Genomic DNA, 19,758 nt, shown 5'->3' with positions numbered 1-19,758 from the left:
TGTAATTTTAACATCTGAAAATTAATATCATTTATACAAATAGGAGGATTCTATCTAAATCCAAAGCAGAAGAGTACTTTACATCAATGGTGCAGAGCTGGGCTTGTGATACTATAGTCAAAAATTACCAGACTAAAACATTCCCAAATAATCATTCCCTAAAAGACAGATTTATGCTAAACCCATAAACCACCAAAATTGGTTTTGTAAAATACAGCCTCCAAATTCTGAATGCCTTGCTAATGCTGTGTATATCACATAAATGGGGGGCCACCATATACTGTGTTACCAGGAGCTGTGCTGAGGAGCATTTTCACCAGGCAGAGGAGGGTGGGAAGACCTCTGATCCTCTGGGATCTTACCTCAGGATGCTGCTCACAGCCGACTGGACACATTCCAGCGTGTGGCTGCTCCCTCCCAGTAGTTTCCCCTGTCTCCCTTGAAAAACGTATCTGCTACAATTCTTACAAAGCTGTTAAATTAAGGCAATATTTTCAGGGGCATCTGACCACACAAGTTGACACCTCACTCAGCTGGAACACATCACAGCATTTAAAGCAGAGATTAAATAACCCATTCTGGGCAAGACAGAGGAGAATTTACAGTTTTCGTGTACAAGATAATTTCTATATGTCAATTTCCTAAATTTCTACATATTGCTTTTCTACCCTGAAGAAGCCAATTAAATTTACTTTGTACAGAGTCCTAATTTTTGAGGTAGATTTCTTTTTTACAGGAATACATTAGGACCCTCAGAGCTAAGAATGTCTCTTTATTTCAGAGAACTGAGAATATTTTGTTTCAGATATAGCTTCAACTATTTTTTAATGCAGAAAAGTAAAATATCAGCCAAAGTATTTAAACAAACATACAACTTCAGTATCTGCATTGAATGATTACTGCTATCCTTTCCACTTTTTTCCTATACTGCTGGATTTGACATTGAAACTTTTAAAGTTTAAGATGTGCTTTCTGTCAATAAAGTCTTTTAAAGCTGTAAGGCCCTTAAGGAAGTAGTTCGCTGTGTCTGTATAATGTTTTGCACACTGGGGCACTGATCTGGTGGAACAAATCAGAATTATCCAATAACTTCTGACTACAACCTGTTTCAGTCACAGTAGAGGCTTCTGAAAATGCTCTGTAGCTGCAGTCAATATCAGTCCCTTACAACTTCCACAGGAGCAGCCCAGTGCAAAGGTCCAGCACAAGTCCCATAGCACGTGTGGTAGCTAAGTTTGGAAGTCTTCTAGATTCTTTTCTCCATGTCCAAACCTGTATGAATTGTAAATTATTTTCTTCCTGAGTAATCAGGAGGAACAAAAACTCCTATTATTATAGCTTACAGATTAATATTCAACTTCTACATCAGAACATTAATAAAAGGCCACCAAGAACCATGACATAAGCAGAACTTGCACTAGATCAGCAGGGAATACAGTAGGGAACAGAAATAGGAGTTGATTATGTCAAGAACAATTTATTTGAGCTTGAAAAAAAGCACAAACAGCAACAAAACTGCTTAGAGAAAAACTAGCTGTTCTCACCTAGATTCTTAACTGTATGTAAAATATGTTGCCCTGGCAGACTAAAATTTGAGCATCTGACCTCTCTAGGAACTGAACATTATTAAGCTAAAGAATACCTCTTTTTCCAAAGTGCTAACAAGTTAGTTCTCTTCTCAATAATGTGATAAATAAAATACACGAACTATCTATAGTCTATCAAACTATTTCTTCATTTCATTTAAAATGCTGCAGTCCAAGGCCAGCTGTGTGTTTAATACAAAAGATTGATTCTGAAATTAGTCACATTAATTCATCTTTCTACTTTCAGTAATACAATTCAGAAATTGTGCTTTTCCCCTGGGAATTGCATCTTATTTTAGATTCTCTCTCTTTTCTAGTAAGCAGGATATCTCTTGAACAGTAGAAAAAGCCTATAGTTCTCATTTTAAATTATTGGTATTGATTAGGAGCTTTGCCTGAATAATAAATACTAGAATTATATATTATATATAAATATTATATATTTTCCATGAACTTTTCTGCACTGAACAGGACTTCACTGAAGCAGATAAGTTACCTCAAGTGTTCAGATAAAAAAAGGTATCTATTGAAACACTGTAAGCTTAGCAAAAAAATACAAAACCTTGTTCAAAATTCAACACACCAGGCAAAAGCACTGATTTATTACGCTACCCTAAAAACCTGTAGTGCAGAAATAGACACAGAGGATCAGCCTCAAAATGAGTGTGAGCTGAAATATGATAAATAAAATATTTCCATAGTGTCTCTTATCATGAGAATTTTACATTTACACGGTATAATTCGAATGCTCCATATGAACAAGCTCTTCCATGAATAGAGAAACCAATAAACTGCTGTTTCCTGCAGATTTCTGTTATATTTCCCTTAAAGCTTTCTCTCCCAAGACTCCAAGTTACCCAGTTTTGGAATGCTTTCCATGATCACTGCACTGCGCTTTCCAAGAGGTGATCACACCTCCTGCCAGGGAAGGGAGCTTTCAGCACACGGGCTCCTGAGCCCACGTTAACCCACTGGTGGCTTTTTGCACTGATGGCAGCATCCCCTCTCATCTGCTGCCCTTGCTCATTACTCTGCAGACTCATTAAGAGCTAGCTTATCTTTTCCCATTGTACAGTTTATGCTTTTTTCCCTATCTGCCTGTGAATTCCACGACACCTCAATGCAGCTCTATTGAAACTGGCTCCAGGAGCAAAAATATTGAGGTGTAAGCAAAGGAAGGTTAATGAGAAGCAAACAGACAGCAACAACCATCAAAACACGCCACATTTCTTTAGGAAGTTATGCTAAAAATTATCAAATGTTGCTGCCTTGGGAAATCAATGGATTTCACTTTGAAACTGAACTTCCCAGAACACTGTTTCATGCTGCGGCATATTCAAAAGGTTTTTATTTATTGAGTACAGAACAACATAAGGAAGCACTCACCCTATAGGAGATAACTAGAAAATCTAGATTTCTACAGTATACCCTCTTACTAAAACAAAAATCAAATATATTTATTGACTCTGAGTTTACAGGAATTTAAGGAATTTTAATCCAAAACTCTCAACTGATTTCAGAGAAGTTCCAAAGTCACAATGGCATCCTTTGGAACCCAGAAAAACTGCAAGACCTCACATCTACAACATGAAGATGAGACAATACAGAAGGAATAATGCTCTTGCTCTTTCAACAAATATTATTTTAAAAAATATTGTATGTTCTTGTGAAGAAATCTTGTGAAACAACTCTCCAATTTTAATATTGATTGAGAGGTAGAAAACAGATATGATAGGGAATATAACTTCATTGGGTTTAATATGTAGGAAATAGCACATGTTGAAGGTAGAAAAGGATTTAAGCAATGGCATGTAGGAGAAAAGGGGTAGCAAGGAGAAAAAATCCGATGTAGTAAAACTGATATTAAAAATAGTGGAGGGGAAACAAAGTATAAAACCTTTTGAAAATCAGACCTGAGTCAGTCTACTCTAAAGTGGATTTCAAGCAGGCGAACAGAAGTTCCAATATTTTTTTTTTAAGTTTCTGAAGTAGGATTTTCTCAAATTATGCCATCAGTGTCATGTATGATCTAGTTTCTGACTAATATCTAATAATTGAAATTGCAGTGACTTGGATACTGAAAGACATTGAATTAAAAATGCATATTGTATTTGTGGAAGTCTTAAAGAGCATCATTTAATATTTCACCCGGGCATATTTCCTTTTCAATGAGTATTTCAGAAATACTTTCTGAAAGAGCTAACACACATTATGAACTAAAGAGCCACAAAGTAACCCAATGAACTGAATCACTGCATATAGCCAACATTGGCAGCAAGGAAGCTGCATAAAATAATATGCTTATGTTTGGAGGAGCACCATGAAGCTAAAATAAAATCCACATTCATCTTCCAACTGTGAGAAAATCAATTGCAGAAAAAACAATTAATAATGTTCTTCAGATTAAGTATCTGAATATTGTTGACACTTTGGGGAGTTTAAGTATTACTAATGAAAAGGTAAAATTATATATTCACCTGTTTGCTATGCAATTCAGCATTCACTAATTAACTGAAATCATGAAGGCTGCATTTCCCAGTCATAAAGGCATTTTTGGGAATATCAGCTTAATGTGCTCATCTGAGCATCTGACCAAGTGCAAATGTACTGAACAGTGTATCACAGCTACCTCAGCAGCAATCATGGGCTGCTTGTCTGTTTGATTACCAGGTGCTTGTTTCTGTAATAAAACATTATGAATAAGAAGTTAGACTCTTGGGGAGCAGGCATTTGGGAGCACTAGTTCGGTGCTCATATGCCTATTTATGGTGTCATATTCAGTGAAGTGACAATGGACCACTCCTCACAGCTTTTGACATTTATATATACACTTCCACACATACATATAGAATGTCTTCTAAGCAGGTATATCTTTGCTTACAGGGAGTCATAGGCATATTTATATATTAAGTGCACCAAATTATCAGAAAAAAGGATTGAAAAGAGCCTGTTCCTTCTAGTAGATTCTCTTATTATTTTTAAGAATAAAATCCAGTTAAGCCTCATTTCCTCCAAGTCTGAGTTCCATGGATAAGGCTTTAGTATGTTTTTTTTTAATCAATGGGCATAATGCAGAAAAAGATGTTTCTATTTGCAGCAGATCATCACATTTTTGGAAGCAATACTGCTTCTATCACAAGAGTGGCCCATTAACTGGAGCACAGCAGTGAGGGAATCACATCTGAAATGTCATCAGCAGCTCTTTTGGTACAAACTGTGCTTAAAATAGCCCTGTACACACTGAGGCCTGACTTGATATAAAGATTTCAAATAAGAGCACAGAAAAGGTTCATGGTTTTGTTTGGGGCTTTTTCATTTTACATGTGTTCAATTTTATTCAAAAAGACACAGGGCTCTAAAGAGCTGGATTCCCCTTAAGTTTTATTGCCTATGATCCAAAATAATGCCTTCCATAGCACTTTTTTTTAATAATGCTTTAAATACAAATCAGTGGAGTGTCTGGTCAGACCAAGTCTCTTGAAAGTATCACTGGCTGGAATGCTTTAAAAATGTTTTCAAGCTATTTTTCTATCTCAACACAGAATGATTCTTCATGTAAAATTCTGCTTTTGTAGATTGGACGTAAAGCTCAATAAAGTCAAAAAGCCATCAGTGGGTTTTGAAATTGGTCCCAGGTCTTTTGGTTTACAGGTGGCAATCTTTAGCCAGCCTGCAGGGAAGTGATATTTGTTTTACTGCAGAACTATTGTAGAAAATTTTTACATTGTGGATACACAAGGTAGTTAACACAAAATATCTAATATGAAATATTTTGTGTTTGAGATCAGAAGACATCATGTTACCAATTCATCTTGACTCCCAGTGGTCCGTGTAAGATGAGCACCACGTCAGCCAGGTCATCAAGCTGTCTATATCACTATCCTAAAAGATGCTTTGGCATCTCACAGTCATTTGTAGGGCAGTATTTGTTGTACTCCTGCTGTGAAAGAATGAAATGCGCATTACTGACTTAAAGGGGAGAAAAGACTTCATGCTTCACTTGGCTGTGAGAGAAGTGGACTCAGTCTCTAGAGGAAGATCATCTGGGTTGCAAGAAGAATAGTTCCGTGGTTACCTGTTACACAAAGACATTAAAGACTCAGGTGCAATTTCCTACCTGAACTTGAGTCCCTGGACAATTTTGAGCATTCATCACAAGTGACATTCATCTCTAAGAGGCATTTTTCTAGTCTACATTATGAAAAAGTCTTTCTTTTGGACAATAGGAAGAGAAAGGATCTCCAGAAAGTGAATCACTTTCAGATACCCCTGGGAGACTTCATAAAAAAGCAGGATTTTTTTTTCCATTCCTCTGGACATGCTCCTCTCTTATGGTTCATCACAAAAGGAGAACTTCTCATCACAGAAGGCAATGAGCTTTAATTAGATGCCTGTTATTTACATGACTAAAAAGCTGGATCCATGTAGGCATTTATGGAAGCTAAACCTTATGATATGAGGAAATGAATTTGTGTCTCTGCAACTTAAATTTTTACCTGCAAGATGTGACACCTTCCTCACAGCCAGACTGTGCAACATTACAATTTATATGATAGCCTCAAAATTTCAGTGGAGGCCAGAAGATAGCTTAACATAAATATATAGAAAAGGATGCCGGAGTCAATGACCCCCAACCCCCAAAAGGTATGAATTGAATGCCAGTATTCAAATCTTGTTGGCATTTTTACTAACTGAAGAAAAAAATCTAGAGGGAAGTAATCCTGGAGTTTGAATGAACTAGATAATTCTTCAAACACTATGTATGAAATATATTTTAACTATCAATATTATCACTTAAGCCACAAAATCAGCATTTTCAGTACTACAAAGTGGATGAAATTGTTTATTTGTATTCAGTTCCGTTGAATTTTTCAAGGTAAAATTCTCACTCCTCCTCAACCTCCAAATGAGTTGGAGATTGTAGTAGCAACATTTTTTTTCATTCTCTATGTGTTAGATACAATAGTTTATTTCAGGACTTAATACAATCTATTTTTTAGTTATTCACACTCTTTATTCTGTAACTATAGTCTGCCTCTTTCGATATTAGAAAGGCAGGACGCAGTTCAATTGTTAATGGTCCAGATATAAACAAAAACTGGAGTTTGTTCTTTAGAAATATATCTATGATTTGTAACAGCACTAATGATGAAAGTTGTAAGCTTATATTTATCATTAGTTCCAACCCAAGTATTAGTTTCATAACCTTTTGCCAGAAAAAAAAGGAAAAAAGAAAGAAACCATTTGTTTGCTTTAGAGAACACTTGAGTTTTCTTCTGCATAAGGAACTGACTGCAACTACAGTTGTGTCAATGCACCTCACAAAGCTACCAGGCCTTCATGGAGCTACTTTTAGTCTGAACTTGCAAGGTCTTTGAAGGTAAAAAACTCTGAAGTAAATTAATATAAAGTAATAATGGAGAAAATTTGTGAACAAATAAAAAAATGTTGATTATCTGTGCATTTGTCTGAAATCATAGTCTACAGAGCAAGAATCAAATATCTCCATTTGGAACCAAAATTGCTACCATTGCTATTTATGCATTTTGGTCAAATGATCTCAAACGATCAGTTTAGACTGTCTTCACTATTCATAGGAAGAAAAACACTTTCAACAGAAATAATAACCAATTGTTACCACAATTTGTCATCTCTAATGTAAAGTGAGTAGTGGAAATGCAGCATTTCAAGCTGTGTCCACTTTGCTGGTTTCAGCGTTGTTCTCCCTAATTTTTCATATCTTCTTTGCTTTTTTTTCCATGTTTTGATCTCTTTGCTTTTTTACTCTGACTTCCAACATTACCTCTTATAATTTTTCTTACTCTCAAACATCTTTTTTAAGCATGGTTTTTGTGATATTTCAACAACAAGATACAGATCTGAAATTATTCCTTCATTCTGGTCTCCATCCAGTTTGATATCAAATGACTGATTATAGCAGTCCCAAAAGTATAATAGTGAATATGGTCTATGGGTATGATTAAAGACAGAGCCTGAAACTCCCAATGCATAAAATTCCAAAAAATAGACAAAATAAAACATGGAGAAATTATTTGTTAACTGGTGTTCCAAACACTGTTTAGTCAGAGGTAGAAATTATTTCCAAAGCCACCATGTCAATGGGCATTTTTCTTTTAATTTCTTTGACCTTTGAAAAAATTCACCATTTATGTCTTTGAAGGAATGTACAAATAAATGTACTTGATTAGGGATCTGATATCAAAGACCTGGGTGGTCTTTGTTCTTATTTTCCATCATAAACAATTAATCCACCATTGTGTGCATGTCTTATGAGATGTTCTGCCTTAAAAGCAGTCATTTAAAAAGTACTCAAATTCAAAACCTCATCTAAAACTACAGTTATCTGGAAAAGGCTAAATGGAAGATTTGGAACAAGATAGCTCCTGGGTTAGAATCTTGTATGCTGTATTAACCTTGAGCAAAATTTTACGGTGCAGGTACTTAACCTACAAGGAAAATTTCATAAGGGGAATACTGAGAAACCTGTGGCTATAACCAGTACTACTGGGCCCCAGTATAATATTTCATTTACATTTCTTACAAAGCAACTTTTGTCAATCTTGCTGCATGAATGAAAAATCTCATCCCATAGTCTCCAATTCACTACCCTCATGAACTCATAAAAAGGTCTTTTAACCACTGCTGTGATTTTCAAGTGGAAATAATAAAATGGCAAGAGTTAAATATTAATATTCAGTTCTTACTCTGTGCTTTTCTTTGATACCAATTACAACTTGAACTTCACCTAACTCAAAAAGACTGCAGACTTCTCTCAATTAGCAGTAATAGGATTAATACATAGCTTTGCAATTGAAGATTTAAATAGCAAAAAAAAAACTTGGCAAATGTACACTACATGTACCAAATTAATCTCAAAATAAATATGCAGCCTTGGGTGAAATAAGTGGGATGTGGAATGCTAGAGATGTGGGGGTTATTGTGGTTTTTCTGCTCTCTTGACAACCTCTGCAGGTAGCATTGCTTTGAAAACTGTCATGGCTGTAGAATAACAGTACCTTTTCTTCCTTATGTTTATGGCCACTGGAAACTTGCTGCAATTCACAACAGGTATTCTCCTTTGTACAGCACCAAAGCTATTTCTGTTTATTAGACTTTTCTCCATCACCACTTTTTATGGTTCTCAGCTTTGTGAGTTTCAAGCAATCTCACAGATTCAAATAATTGCATCTAAATAGCTGTCTCCTGAGAAAGGATAAAATATTTGGCAAAAAGTGTTGGATGGACAAAAGTGTTTCTATACTACAGAATGAACAGCAGGCAACTGAATTTATGGAACATAATTCTTGGATTTCTTTACTCATGTTGAGTTGTTTGTGGTTTATTTTGTATTTGCATTTGATGGGCAATGATTGACTCATTCTCCCTGCATTTTGAGCAACTACCTCTAAATTGTATGATACAATGGTCTGAACTAGAGATGACTCTGTTTTAAGGTGTACATTTGACGTCTGAAAAAATATTGTAATATCCTAAAATTCCCTGTTAAATCAAAAAATACTGACATCAGTTTTAAAGAGCTGTTTATATTATTTTCTCAGAGGAAAATATGAGATAATAAACTCAATCGTGTTTTACTGATCAAAGCTCATACAGCAGAATATTTGAAGTGTAACTAAACCAATACAGAACCAGTTGTGAGTCAGGACAGATGGAAGTGACAAGTTCAGTTTTTTATTTCCTTCCAGCTAGTGGAGAAATCAAGACCAAGGTTGACCACAGATTTCTGTTGACAGTAACCATGTGCTTCATTTCTGGAAAAATGCACTTCAGGAAATACCAGAGAATGACTGAGGGCCCCTTTTCAAAATAGTACAAGAAGATGGTACACAGATTTGAAATTAGCATGAGTTGTTGCATATCTCAGAAGTCTGTCCCTAGAATAATGACTGATAACAAGAAAAAGAAGAAAAGAAAGAGAAGTACCTGAGTAAAGTTGAGGTTTGCTTTATACTTCAGATAACTAAGAAAAAATTTTCCTGGGAGTTGATATAGCAGCAATCATTATGAGGAAACACTGTAGTCAAGATCACAACAGAGATCTAAAAGTGTTTAGAATAAAAGGAGCAGAAACACCATGATGTGTAAGAAAGTGTAAGATCTCTTAAATCCTACTGGTGTCAGCCTCTCTTGTATTGCTGGACTTGCAGGTAACCACAGATAAAATATAATATCTTGACACTATTGCAATCATATTTCAGTTTGATTTCAACTACCAGAGGTTATCTGGAGCTTCCATTCATTTCAATATGTTAGTCTGTCTCTCCAACAAAATAGGCTTACCCAAAATCAATTGATCTATACATTTTAATGATTGAATCTTTTATTTGTGGCTCAAACTTTTCATGTCCCACCTACAAAAAAAAACTATCACTTTCCCAAGTTTTGAAGTGCTGGTCTCCACAAATTCTAGACCTTTGGTCAGAAATAAATAATGCATGGAAGTTAATTCAAATAAAATATAGCTATTAATTAACTTAATCTTGTTTGGTACTGCTCAGAAAATAGGCAGGATAATCTGTGGTCAGCATACTGAACTTTGAGAGATGGCTGGAAGTATTCTTGAAACAATAGATGAGATGCACTCCCACTAGGGCTAGGCTAGAAAATGGCAGCTGGGATAAGCAAAGTCCTCCCTCTAGGCAGATGGATCACAACATAGCCCAGAGGCGTCCAGCATAGTCAAAATTAAAATCTCACTTAATTCTTCCTAGAGTTTGATTTAAAATTTCCCTAATTTCCCCTTTATAACGCAGAGAATCACCTAATAACCTTTTCTGATGTGTCCAGATACACAAATTGCCAACACATGAAACATATGGACTGTAGAAGTTGATCTGGACAGGATTGAAACCAATAAACTGCACTTTGGTGAGGAGCAGAGAAGGATGGGATGAACATGCTGGCTCCAGCCATGTAGAGATGGTTGTCATTCTTTATGAAGATTAAGGACTTGTAGCTTTGCATTCCTACATTAATCCAAAGGCCAGCCAATGTACAAGCTGCCAGAGTATAGACTTTCAGACACTGCACTTCCAGACACTGCACTCAGAGTCTTGAGCAAAATGAACTCCCATTTCTACACTGCCTCTTTCTGGCTTTACTCTGTGAACATTAATGGCAGATATGCAAAACTGACTCTAAATTTCTCTAGAAAAGATTTGAGAACAAAAAGAACAATAATAAGCACAGTTGAAGAGGACTCTCTCATGTGACCAGTGGCCAGTTTACTTGCATATTGAAAGAATATAACTATATGAATCCTTTTCAAACTAAGAAACTCTTATAGTTAAAGGTAAGAATCATGTACATAGAATTTGCTTAGGAGGATCTACACATGTTTCAGAGCAAATGTAAGGCTCACAGAATAGTGAATGAGGGTTTTTTATTCTAAATATCTTTATATTGTTGAAAAGAAAACAAATAATCCTGATTTTTTAATAGAGAGGTAAGGGAACCATACACATTACAGAGAATTTTAGCCTAGTATCCAGTGATTTACATAATTTTGTATGAAATTTAGAGTGGGTTTGAAGTCATAAGTAAATCAACTGTTGTTAAATTATAACTTTTTCCCTGTTATGTCCAAGTCTGATCTATGTCATCAGTTCTCACTTCTATGACTAATATAAAATTCAGACATAATTTCCAGTTAGAAAGAAAGCTATTTCTGCCATGTCTTCTTCCCTTATTTTTTAACTCAGTAACAATTCTGATATCCAAAGTGGCAACTAATTGCCTTGACAATTAAATAGTATTGCCACAGTACAGGCTTTATGCATTGGTCCTAATAAATGTCAGATGAAGCTCAACTACTCACTTCAGCAGATGCTGATTTAAGCTGAACACTACCAGCTATTCAGAGGGAGAATTTTTGCTTTAAATAAGATTAATCTCAGAAATTAAGCGTGGGATTCCCTCTTATAAAAAAGGCCATTTGTTATTCATTAAATCTGAATTACTGGTTTAACAAACACTTGTATAAGTATCATTAATATTATGTGTTACGTAATTACTAATATGGTGTATAATACTTAATATCTCAGTCAGGTCCCTTCAAAATTCAATTACTACAGCTCTTGTCATAGAGACTAGCACTGCTCTTTTAAAGCTCCTTTTTTTTCCCTAGTGACCCTTCAGCTTGACTACTTCATCCTTGGCTGCCATTTGTCTGTTCAGGAATAGCATGACTGTCAACTCAAGTGTAGATTTATACTGGAATCCTAACTCCCATCATGATCCTCACCTTTCCACTGAAGTCAGTAGGAAGCTGGGAATCCTGTTATGCTTTTAATCCTGGGCCAGCATTTCAAAAAATGCTGATCTTTTTCCAAGTTTGTGGAGTTTCTCTTTGCTGCAGCTGACAAGAAACTGAGTCTCCTTTCATTAACACTGGAAAGGCCTGAACGCCCTCAAGGTAGAGATAGCAGTGTTTGCACCATTTTTCTCTACTTTACAATTGAAAAGTCTTTCTTAATTCTGTCTGGGACCTGTTCATATTCTTCATGGGAAGGAAAAAAAAGCTTATCTCTTGCAAATGGGTTCCTCCCCTGCTTGCAGCACCCATTGAGCAGCACAGGGTTGTCAAAAGAGAAGTTTCACAGGACCCTCTCAAGCTATAATTTCATTCATAAAATTGATACACTCAGGAATGGTGGTGGACACAGAGCCCAGAAGTCATGGAAGAGTTCATATTTTCATCATTGAAGCCTTTGATAACTAGAAGAACGCATCTGTTTGCAGAATGCTGATTTTGAATTGTCCCAGGACCCTGTAGCTTCCAAGCCTCAGTGAGGGGCAGCATCATAGGCATAGGCTAAACCTGTGCTAGGGACTCTCCTAACAGTAGGGCTGCCTGGACACGTCCTAGGCATTGTTAAATGTACAAGTGTGGATAGACAGCTCACTACTGCTCAGGGTTCCGAGCTGAGAATACATGGGAAGGAATCAGGACACCGTGTGATTAAACCATGACTGGGTCTCTTCTTACATCTGTCTTCCACATTTTGCCTCCTTCACATCAAGAATTACAGCAGACTTTAAAAAGAACCACCCTTACAATAGACAGCTTCAAGTCTTTTAAAAGTTGTTACCTGCAATTCTAATTTTGAGACGAAAATCAAATTTTGATTCAGCATTAATGCTCTCTCTAACTGCTGAAGGCAATGGACCTGCTGAACACACTCTTGGAATCGCAGTTACATCAGTGATTTCCATACCACAGGAATTATCACACAGAACTAGGTTAACAGCTGTGCTCAGATGTGTAGAGGTGTGTGCAAGAATAGACATAGCAAAAATAAAAATGTCTAAAAAAAATTATGAGGTATATGGGAGAAAGAATAGAGACTGTGGACTTTAGACCCTGTAAGGTTAAAAAGATGAAGTCTGTGAAGTGTGAAAAAGAGAAGAAGATATATTATGAAAGTCTACAAAATAATGAGTGAGCCTGAGGATCTTACACGGGTCTCTCTATTTATTTCCCACTTACTCATCTCTTTTGGTCTCCATTCTGCTCCTCCTCTTTCTAGATCTTCCAAATTGCATTTTGTTCTTTTTCCCAATTCCCTTTTTCCTCTTATTTATGTACCCCTTCACATTATTTTCCTTTTTTCTATATACTTCTTCTCATGATAGAAATACTAATACAAAATCTAAATATTTCTTAATGTAAATAAATGTAAGTATTATTTTAAAAAAATAAAAATATTATAGTGCACAAAACTAAAAAGTAACATATTTTAAGTGACTGCCATGAAAAAATCTGCAGAGACAGCCAGCCCTGCTGCTGCAAACTGCTTCAGCAAAAAGTCTAGGAAGACTTAAGCATAACAATCTCAATTACTATACTGTGGTAATTTTACACAAAATTAAATTTTAAACATCATCTCATAAGCTAATTCAAAGTGGAATCAAGAAATTTTGAAAATTCTATACTTTCTCTGAAGCAAAAAAAAAAACAGACGTGGAATGTATTTGACTGTATTTTTGACAAAATGCAGATGCCTACATCCAAGCTAAGTATCTAGATTTTTCTCATTCAACAGGGAGGAAAATATCACTTGGAGGGTGTAATCTGTCTTACTTCAAAGTACATCTTTAAGATAAGCCAGATAAATTGGATCTTGAATAGATCCATTTGCCCCACTGCCTACAGAAATTGCTAAGGCATCAAATTCAGATGCAGGTACCTGTTCTGGAGATGCGGCATTCACATTCTCTGAAAAATCCCTTCGCCCAGGATTTTTCTCCTGGGAATCTGAGAAGCCTCAGAGGAAAAGGAAAACAATAATTATCTCATCTGCTTCTCCTCTGTTTTGCTCATGTGGAATGTGTTTGGAGATTGTTTACCCACAGGTGATTGTTTCATTGGTTTCTGCTGTGGGTTGTTTTGACTCGTTGGCCAATCAGGGCCAAACTTTGTCAGGACTCTGGAGAGAGTCATGACTTTTCATTATCGTATTTTTAGCCTTCTGTAAACATCTTTTCTGTATTCTTTAGCATAGTTTAGTATAGCATTCTTTAATATAATATCATAAAATAATAAATTAGACTTCTGAGAATATGAAGTCACATTCATCATTCCTTCCTTCATCTGAGGGCAATGCAAATACAAAATGGAGATAGTTGAGAGCCCAGTGAAGGTATTCTGAAACAGATTATTAAGATTTATAGACATCTGATCTATTCTAATTTAATTATTCTTGTGTTTCTGTATGCTACTACTACATCACTTACACAGCAGTTGTGGCCTGAAGCAAAGCCCTATAATGGTATTAGAGAGCTTAAGGAGGCAGACGGGATATGTACATGCATCTGAAATGGTTCTTCTTTTCAGGCTTTTAAATTATATATTTTTTGGTGAGAGAAGTAAAAAAACTGCCATTCTGTTCTCCCTTTCATAGTGTCTCCTAATCTGTCAAAAATCCTTCCAATTATGTGCCAATCCACCAAAAAAACATACCAGCTTAAGAAAGGGTTTGCATTATTGTATGAAGTATTGGAGTTGCTGCAATCAAGAGAGCACATCTAAAAAAGAAACTGGAAAGATGCCAGTGTAGCAGACACTGGGTAAATGAGACTCCCTATATGGGAGATATAAGGCAGGCAGCACAGGACATCAAAGGTATTTGTGACTTTCAGAATACTTTTAAAAAGCCATGACTTCCCTCCTAGCAATTTCTGGACTGGACTTGTTCTATCTTTAAATAAAAAAATTTCCTGCAGAAAGGTTTCAAAAGAGAAATTATTAAAATTAAAATAGCAACCTAAAACAATTATTTCCTAAAGAAATACAACCATTTATAGACAGTGTTTGTTGTTATGTTATGTTTGTGAGAAGCTTATCTTCAAGCTTCCTTAGTGTCCTAGGCCACTGCAACAATATTATTCTTCCTAGCCACTCATTGAGAAAATAAATGTAGAGTGGGGATTTTAAAGTGGTTAACAGGCAGACTCTTATGCAGAGCTTTTCCCAGTATATGCAGTAAAACATTACTCTTATGTTTATACTCATTACTCAGGTACCTGAAATCGGTTTCCAATCTCTGTCTGTGGCATACTTTTGCTGTGTATACTGGAAAGTATGTTCTCAATGCTTTGGTGTCTCTTAGCTGTTGAGGGATTTTCTGCAGATTGCCTTTAAATTTTATTTTACACTAGTTAAACAGATAACACTCCCAAAATCTTTCAAGGTAACTTAGATCTTTTTTATACTTTAATGATTTACTGGTCTCTGGTTAGTCCTCACCTTCCTACCAGCTTCCTACTGAATCTGTGGTGGTATGAATTGACACAGCACCCATTAATGGTCAGATCAGCCCAAATACATAACAAAATATCCCTAGTCCTACTGAATTAATTAATTTCTTTATACACATTTTATATGGAAATTTGGTTTATTATTTTGCTGCAATGTTGCTTGTTTCCAATTGATCACGGTCTCTGACTTATGTCTTTGACAAAGTTACAGGTTTTCAGCATAAAGAATCCCAAGAAGAAATGGCCTCAAGCTGCTCTAGGGGAGTTTTAGAGTGTGTATCAGGACAAATTTCTTTGCAGAAAGTGCTGTCAACCACTGGAACAGATTGCCCAGGGATGTGGCAAAGTCACCATTCCTGGAAGTATCTAGAAAAGGTGTAGGTGTGGCACTTAGGCACAGGGTTTAGTGTTGGACTTGGCAGTGTCAGGTTAACAGTGGACTTGATGTTCTTTAAGGTCTTTTCCAACATAAAATCTTCTATTCTATTCCATTTGATTCTATCTTGTTAGTTTGTTTTAACTGATTGTTTGGAGAAAATAAAAATACTAAAATCTCCACCAAAACTAATATTGGACAAAAACCACTCCTAGAGAAAATGAATTTCCCTTCAAAGCTAATTCAGTGTTTAAGGTGAACTTTCATTAATATAGTGGAACACTCCTGAGGAAAGGGCAGCAGGGTGTAAACCTTTGCCCGGTGACTGATGGATGGCATTCCTCATAACACATTGCCTTTCACCTTATCAGGCATTTGTTCAAGAGCAGAAGTCACTTTTTGAGTTACAAATGGCATCTTACTTTGATCTGGATTTTTTTCCAGAATTTTCAATCAGTGTTTGCTAAAGCCAGCGCTTCTTACTTTATAGAGCTTAAAAATACTGCAGGGAAAAATCTGGTGGCTCTTTCACTGCCTTGGGTATTTCTGTAGGTTAACCTGGCTTCCTGCAGAACACAGGTAACTGGCCTTGATCAACACAGAAATTAATCTGACTCAAGATTTCGTGTCACAAAGAGAGGTCTCTGTTTTCAAGCTCTTTCTTGGGCCTTTGGTACTGTTTTAAAAGAACCAAACTAACCATTTCCTGCTACTTCCCAAACCCTTGATCTCAAAGACAGTGTTCTTAATGGCATTCCATGGTAAATCCTCACACAAAATGGATTCCCCATCAGTGCTTGCTCTGGGCAATGAAAAACTGCTTTAAGATGTTTTCATCACTTGACTGCCAAGGAAACCTGCTACATCTGTGAGCACAAGAACTTCTGGGCAAAGAAAATTTCATAATTGCCAAAAGGTACAAATCTCCATCCTTACATACTGTTAACCCCAAGATTTCACTTTACATGTTATTGCCCCTCAGAGATTTGTAATCCTTCCATTCTTCTGAACAAATCTCTTTCTCCTTCCAAACAGCCAACAAAGACTTTGCTGAGAAACCTCCAGTAGAAAATTTACTCAGTAGTAGTAAGTCTTGCTACAAGGCAATGTCAGTGGGTCCTTAATAGCATGCTGGCACCCCACAAAGGGTGGGTGGGTCTAGAAGTCAACCTATCTATAGGTATATAACTTAAAACATGGCCACTTAATTATGGATTGGACACAGTTTCTTGTCCAAATTCTGAAAGCTGCCATGAAAAATACCTCCAGGCTCCTGATATTCTTTGAGCTCTTCTGGAGGTATTCCTTCCTATCTGTCCTAATTTAGGTACAGGAATAATTTTTTTTTATTTTTTTTTCTTTGATCCTTGCTTTTCAGTAATATGTGACCTTTCCATACCTTTTTATCTTTTACTTCTTTATCTTTTTCTCTCCCCTAATTTGTTTTCTCAAGATTTTTTTCTCAGCCCTTCCCATTTCCCTATCTCCTATTTTTTCACCATTTCTCTCTCCTATTCCCCCTTGCTTTAAATTTCCACAGCGCCCTTTTCTCCATCTTTTCCCACTTCTATTTGTATCATGATTTCCAACCTGCAAAGAAATGCTATCCTCACAGGCTCTGCAGCACCCTTTGATCACCCTCTAGCCTCTGCAAGCCTGCTCCTCCAGCAGCTCCAGTTAACCCAGAGAGCCCAACGAGGTTGAGAGGGACTTCTGTGGCAGCAGGAACCAGAGCGGGGCTAGCCTTGCCCCGGGGTCAGCATGCCAAAGGAGAGAGATTGGCAAGAAAATATGGTGCCAGCCACATGCTGCCTCATTCATGTTCCCCCAATTAAAGCAGCCTGTAGGGAAAGTAGCATGCCACTGCAGTGCACTGGTGTACTGACCCCTCCGAGTGCTTGTTAGTGCTCACCATACTCAGCATTTCCTCTCCCTGATTGATAGGACGATATGTGTGTGTATGGCAGAGAGCAGATTCATTACAGCACATTAGCCAGACAGGCAGACAAATGCCCACAGGGGCAGAAAAGCTGTAAGGAATAAATAAAAACTTTATTATTTTTCTAAAACTTCTTTTCCCCAGGCTACAGTGAAGAATACTGGAGGAAGGGGAGAGTGGAGGGAGCCCAGAAAAGAAGGGGAGTGGTGAGAACTGGAAAGAAAGTTTATTAGCAGTCAAAGAAAGGCTTAAAATATTCATAGTTGGATTCAGAGTTTGAATCTCTATTTATATTTTTATTTTTGGTCCCACTGAAAACTAGGAAAGAAGGGTTCAGTGCATCAGATACCAAGTTATCAGAACATTCCTGATGTAACACGTCTGAAAATATCTGAAACCTGGCTGCTCCACTTACTGAAATTTATAATTCCTCAGTTTTAAAAATGAAAAACAAACTAGTACCAGCCTTTATCAACAGCTGCCACCATGTGGTATTTAAAATACCACAGTTACTTTCAAACAGAAAGAAATATGGTGGCATCATCTAATCTGTCCAGTGACAGGTTTGTAGCCTCCACTCAGCATCTCAGAGCTCACAAGAGGTGATGTGGCTGTGAGGCAGCTCTGCAGCCCTGCACACTCTCTGCTAAGGTCAAAGACTAGACAGCCCGTGCAGAATTGTCCTGGACACCACAGCCACTGTACCAAACCACTTGTCCATCACCAATCCTTGGAGATGGGGCACCAGACCACAGTCCAGAACTGCCCCAGGATTTCAACAACAGTGCGTGAAAAAATGTATCCCCAAATGGCTGGTGCCAAAACCTTTTCTGCCAGGCACAGACTTACCAGGCTGCAGCATCCTCTCCGCCTCTGTCATGAGATGCTGCCTGCTCTGACAAGGGGAAAGGAAGCAAACATGGAGCTGCTGGACTCTGTTCTCACTGCCCACTGGCTGGATCTTAGCCTGTCTACTGTCTGGAAATACATTGTGATGCTGAAAGAAAGCTCCAGAGACATTCCACTACCCAAGACGAACATAGAGTGCAAATTGTCAGCCCTGGACCATTAGACAGTTGATCCAAAGAGTAATGATTTAAAGGACATGATTTGAGACAGCACAGGGACAAGATTTAGTTAGTTTGATACCTTGGTATTTGCTTGCTTGAGCCCTATTTTTTTTTTTTAGAACATTGTAATTCCAGCAGCTTCATCCTCACCTCTCCCCTGATTTCATTTAAGCACACTCCAAAATGAGCTAAATGTGTTAAAATTAAGAATAGCTTTCAGCAGATAACACAGCATTCTGAAATCTGCTTTGTAAATATCTACTGGTAGTATAGGTACCTCTGAGATTGCTGGAGCTTTGTCTGATGAAAAGTGTGTTCCCATTGGAAAAAATCCATTGAACGCAGGATACTGTGAAACTGGCATATGACACTGTGAATAATGTGCATGGGCTTCTTCTTGAGGGTGCTTGTCTGGCCACTTTTGATCCTGTAGCTTTCCTCTGAGCTGAAACTGTAGTCCAGTAAGTGCCTGCAGCATTGCTTTATTTCTTCCCTTCCCACTATTCGCAGAGCTGAAAAAATCACTATAAAACACACACACAAAATAGAAGCAGCAATTTAATTTCTTCAACAATGTACATCTACTATTAAAAAATAAAAAACAAAACCAAAACAAAACTTCAATATAAATCCAAATTGATATTATGTTTATTGGGCACCCATAAGAACACAATTCCCTAACACAGTACTGGGGAAAAAAGAAAAAAAAAAGAAAAAAAGGAAAAAAAAAAAGATGAGAAGAAACAGTTGGCATTCAGTTAACAATCATGTTTGGAGGTTTGTGACTGACTTTGTTATTCCAAGGGAAGCCAGGTACCAGGCTCTTGGGATTAGGTACAAAGGCAAGAAAAAAGTGAACACGTATGAATCTCAAAGGTGACTGCTGGGTTAATAAAACAGTCTGTTTTCTGTTCACCCACTCTTCCTCTCAGTGTGCAAGTACATTAAAATATGTCAAAAGGAAAGCCATTTGCTGGGGAAAAATAA

At 37.0% G+C, this 19,758-nt stretch overlaps 1 protein-coding gene across 1 annotated transcript in view; it reads right to left on the bottom strand.

The window, feature by feature from the left end:
- TFEC (transcription factor EC) overlaps positions 1–19,249 on the bottom strand; it is an 86,215-nt gene extending 66,966 nt beyond the window's left edge. The window contains exon 1 of the mRNA XM_054276957.1: positions 19,049–19,249. Within this exon, the coding sequence (XP_054132932.1) occupies positions 19,049–19,249 (201 nt within the window). The remainder of the gene's footprint in view (positions 1–19,048) is intronic.
- Positions 19,250–19,758: the final 509 nt, after the last annotated feature.

Source organism: Melozone crissalis, unplaced genomic scaffold, assembly GCF_028551555.1.
Source record: "Melozone crissalis strain CALT ecotype California unplaced genomic scaffold, PUWL_Pcris_2 ptg000004l_1, whole genome shotgun sequence".
Classification (NCBI taxonomy): Eukaryota; Metazoa; Chordata; class Aves; order Passeriformes; family Passerellidae; genus Melozone; species Melozone crissalis.
This window is presented reverse-complemented; position numbering and strand designations above follow the sequence as displayed.